The following is a 4,294-nucleotide window of genomic DNA, read 5'->3' as shown; positions in this document are numbered from 1 at the left end:
ATGGTATCATCGTCTCCAACACAGAAATGGTAACTTATCTGTTGATATCTCTCCCTACTGGGTTGGAGGATACTACTTTGGTAAGAATACTAATATGTCTAATTTGTTACCACAGGTAGAAAAATCATCAATGAGCTAACTATGGATAAAAGCAATACAGATGCAAATGGCTGGATACCTCTGGGAGACTTAACCCTGTTCTTTAAATATGCCCATTCCAAAAAGGCCTTTCTTCAAAGCGAACTCAACCCTCTCTCAATTCCTGCATCAAAGCCATACAGAATAGCACTTTCTATTTTAAATCCAGAATTTTAAAAGTGATAGTGAAGGCTCCCAAAGGTCGTCTGCTTCACTGTTTTGAAACACCACTAGGGAAGTGTCTATCTTGCCTATATACAGTGGCTGAATACTGGCTGACATTATGATCTGTACCACACTGGCACCTGAATAGACATTCTTCTCAACATCCTGGTAGGAAGTTTGAATTACTTCTTTCCTATATTAGCACTCCTACTATTCTACACTGTAATTGGCTCAAAAGACAGCTTGAAGTAGTAGGCATGGATAAAAAAATCCACTTGAAACACCTGTTCAGTAAGAAGGGCTCTGCTAAATTAGCAATTTGGAGCCCTGCTAATCTGCTTCAGGAGCTTTTTGTGCTGGACATGCCTCTTCAAAAACTATTAGGGTCAAATTCATTGGTAAAGTAAAGATCTGCTAAGTAAACTGAGCATGTGATAAAGCAATACTCCTTGCCATTTCACCTGAGGTCCCAACAGTCAAAGAATATAATTGCAGGAATACTTGACACAGAGTTTAAAACATGCTATCTTCTACGATCTCCAGTAGCTAGAAGGAGTTTGTCTTTATTAACAGATTTTTTGGGGGAGGGGAAAAAAAAAAAAAAAAAAAGACAGCTTACATAATCTTTCCAACAGGAATTTGTGATTCCAGAGAGACAAATGCAGCAAGTTGTTTTATTGTAAATTTATAATAATTGGTCTCTCTATTTCAAACAGATAAAGGTGGATACCAGAATGAAGTGTTCTCAATACCATGCTCATAACTCCAAAGGCCCGGGTATCTTCTCAGAGAGCTCAGTGAAGATAAAAATGAAGTTTAGGTCCTGCCGCTACTAAGGAATAATGTGTTTATAGGTTATGAAGGGCTTTTCCTAGATAATTTCATGTGGGACGTAGGACTAACACACAGCCAGTATCAACACAGGGGGTAGGAACAGGCTTCTACTTTTCACTGCAGAACAACTGAGGCAACAGAACCTCTTGAGAAGAGGAAAATATTATTCAGCCTTAAGCCTGAATACAGCCTACTGTATTCAATAGATAGAAAAAGTTACCAGCCTTGATGTTAGCTGTAACCAAATCCTTGTCAACATACAGAAATGCTGTTGTGCAACTTAGAAAGAAATCAGTCTGACTCATAGCCCAACTCCAACTTAAAGACTGTTGTAATTTCATCGTTTCTCCAGTTTTTTGTACTTGGCTTCTGCGGAAGAAAAAACAATTATTTAGGTCTTAATAGGCAAAAGCTTTGAATCCTGCAAGCTGTTAAACATCTTAAAATTCAAGTTAATTTACAGTATCACTGTAAAGCATTTAGGCAAGTATAATTGTGTAATAAAATTTTTAAGAACCAGGTGCTTAAGTTAGACAACTAATACTGATTTAAGCCAAGGGGACTGGGGTGCCTGGTGGAACTTTATGAATCCTTCATTTGCCTTTAAAATTTCAGTCAGTGGATATTGTAACAGAGAAATCAAGCCTCACTAATAAGCTGTAATTCTAAAATACCTATAACTAGTACACCTCCATAGAACTTGTTAAACTAATCTTTTCTGTGTAGAACCTTTTCACATACAATGTCTGTTGCTCAAAAGCAGCACAGGCAACTCTGCAGCTCAGATTTATTAAACAGAGGAGAACTTTACTTTGTCTTTTTAAATCCCCTTGCAAGGGACTATGCGGCTACATAGTAACAGAAGAGGACAACAGTTACCGAGTTTTTTGGAATATGCATCCAATTTATAAGCTGCCTGCTCCAGAGCTGCAACCTGTTCCTCAATTAGGTTGATCTGTTCCAGATATGGCTGAAGAGCAGCATCTTGAAAAAGGAGAAAAATTGTTTCCATCATTTCTCAAGTAATTCACTTTCAAGAAACAGTTCACATTTGAAACACAAGAATTTCTTATTACATCCTTCAGATAGAACAATTTAAAAGCTCCTTCCTTCCCCTGCCCCAAAATCAAGCAGTGATACTGACAGCCGTGTTCCAGGAACATATGAAATCTTTAAGAGTACTGAGTAGACTCAACACAAGTAACAATACAACACAAATCAGAAGTGTTATTTCCTATCAGATCCAAGACTTAGAGTAAAACAGGACATAAAATCAGATGTAATTTCTCTTACGCTAGTCTACATAGCCTATAGCTGTAAAGAAATATACAAGATTGGAACTATATAGCAGCATGTCTGTTTCAGTGAGTTTTCTTTGCTTCAGCACCTGATGGAGCATGAACCATCTGACTCTTAGATGCTTCATTTCCCAAGCAAGTGTAGTAGTCATTACACTCTTACCTTATTTGGTTTACTTACATTTTTGATTTAAATCCTTCAGATTTCTACTGATGTTTATAGCAATATCTTTCATTTCTAGGTACTTCAAGCTAGTCAGCTTATTCATGTTTTCCAAGAGTTTGTAGTCTTCACTGGTGGCTTAAAAAAAACCAGTTTATTTTAATTAAAAGTTGACACTGTGTGAATTTGGTGCAGACTCTTCAACAGGACAAGAGATTTCAAACCAATAGCCAAATGTAACAAAGAACAGTTCAGATGGTAATACGGGTATTAGTATAATGCTCTACAAAAAGAGAGATGGTGTTTTGTGAATTGCAAAAATCAACTGAACTGATGAATACCTATTCACTTGCAATTTTTTTTTAAGAGAAAAATGGACTAATTCCTCATATTTCTACTTTTATTCTGTCAGTTAAACTTACATTTACAAAATTGATAGCACAAACCTAGACTGGTAATCTGTACCACATACTCTTCAAGTCCATGCAAATCAGTAGTGTTGTGGCCTGCTTTCAAAATTAGAGCCTATGGAATCCACTGACTTGTTGAGCAGTTTACTTTGTCCAGTTAATGTTTCACAGCACCTCAGAATAAAGAGTGAATGTTGGAAAACGTGTGTATGACTCTCGCTCTCACTCAGAAAGAAAACAGATGCATGTGTTGCACTCTTAGTTGCACTCCTCTCCTCTCCTTCTTAACCTAGACCCCTTTTGTTTGTTTTTCCATGTACTATCTTCTCCAAGACTAAAAAGATATTATTTTTTTAAGTTTGCCGATATCATATTAAATTCTTTTGAAAAATATTTGTGCTATTCTGGGTCTTCATTAATATGACTAATCTTAGTGTTGTCGGTAGTCTAGCAACATGTCTGACTTGAACTGCCAGTCTTGCAAGATATGATCCAAATAGGTACATTTTAGACAAACTACACAATAGATTTATTTAAAAGAAAATGAAAAGAAACAAAAAATTACTTGCAGGTCAGTACTGCAGTGCCGTACCTGTAAGTTCACCTGTTAAATAAGTGGCCATTTTGTTAAACATGTCTTTACAGAGTTCACTGATGTCTGCCTCTGCTGGTTCCTTAGCTTCTTCCGCTGTTTCAACAGCAGGATCCTCTGAGCATGGTACAGACATTACAAGGTTAGAGGAAAGGTAGCAGGTACAGAAACACACCATAAAGATTAATGGTCCCAATTATTTTTCTCCCCCTTCAAATTGACTACACATACTTGCCATGTAAGTTGTGTACTTTAGACTAAGGGGTAACAAACCTAGGCAGTTTCCTTGAAGTAGCAGCCAGGATAATTTCAACATAATTACTTTAGGAAGCGTTTAAGAGACAGGCACCCAGCCTGACTGTACTTGCAAACAGCAGCCCCCTCCTGTGCTTAGACGACAGAAAAGGAATTTAGGGATAACTTCTGAGTTACTTTGTGCACAATCCTACTGATGTTTATTTCTAGTCACTGAATCAGAATAGAAGCCCCCCGGTCCGTTTCACGAGGAGCTACAACAGATCCTCACCTACGGAAAGCAGTCATCACTGCTTTTCTTCTCTAAACCCATTACCACGCAACCTGCCCCTGCTCTACTCCTCAACCGGACAGGTTGCTCCTTCCTTTGTCGGCAGCTTTTACCGGCTTGAACACGAAAACTACCCCGAGCCCCGCAGCTCCCGCCGGCCGAAGCAGC

The 4,294-nt window shown here is 38.1% G+C and overlaps 1 protein-coding gene across 2 annotated transcripts; it reads right to left on the bottom strand.

Moving 5' to 3' along the window:
* Positions 1–1,117: 1,117 nt before the first annotated feature.
* On the bottom strand, positions 1,118–3,717 carry BLOC1S2 (biogenesis of lysosomal organelles complex-1, subunit 2). Of its 2 annotated transcripts, none has more exons than XM_010009731.1 (4): positions 3,601–3,717; positions 2,617–2,736; positions 2,017–2,121; positions 1,118–1,506 (listed from the first exon to the last, which is right to left on the bottom strand). In XM_010009731.1, the coding sequence occupies exons 1-4, from the start codon at positions 3,641–3,643 to the stop codon at positions 1,475–1,477; spliced, it is 300 nt and encodes a 99-aa protein (XP_010008033.1). In that variant the 5' UTR covers positions 3,644–3,717; the 3' UTR covers positions 1,118–1,474. The 2 variants fall into 2 exon arrangements, with proteins under 2 accessions (XP_010008033.1, XP_010008034.1); XM_010009732.1 differs by having other exon boundaries at positions 1,475–1,503; positions 3,601–3,712.
* Positions 3,718–4,294: the final 577 nt, after the last annotated feature.

Source organism: Nestor notabilis, unplaced genomic scaffold, assembly GCF_000696875.1.
Source record: "Nestor notabilis isolate BGI_N333 unplaced genomic scaffold, ASM69687v1 scaffold712, whole genome shotgun sequence".
In the NCBI taxonomy this organism is placed as follows: domain Eukaryota; kingdom Metazoa; phylum Chordata; class Aves; order Psittaciformes; family Psittacidae; genus Nestor; species Nestor notabilis.
The sequence above is the reverse complement of the archived record's forward strand: the minus strand, read 5'-3'. Positions and strand labels throughout refer to the sequence as shown.

Bases quoted from the DNA above. Each gene is read 5' to 3' on its own strand.
- BLOC1S2 (XM_010009731.1), bottom strand. From the start codon at position 3,643: ATGTTTAACAAAATGGCCACTTATTTAACAGGTGAACTTACAG. The intron at 2,737-3,600 runs GTACGGCACTGC...GTTTTTTTTAAG, and splicing joins TTTAACAGGTGAACTTACAG to CCACCAGTGAAGACTACAAA. The intron at 2,122-2,616 runs GTAAGTAAACCA...TCCTTTTTCAAG, and splicing joins GAAGGATTTAAATCAAAAAT to ATGCTGCTCTTCAGCCATAT.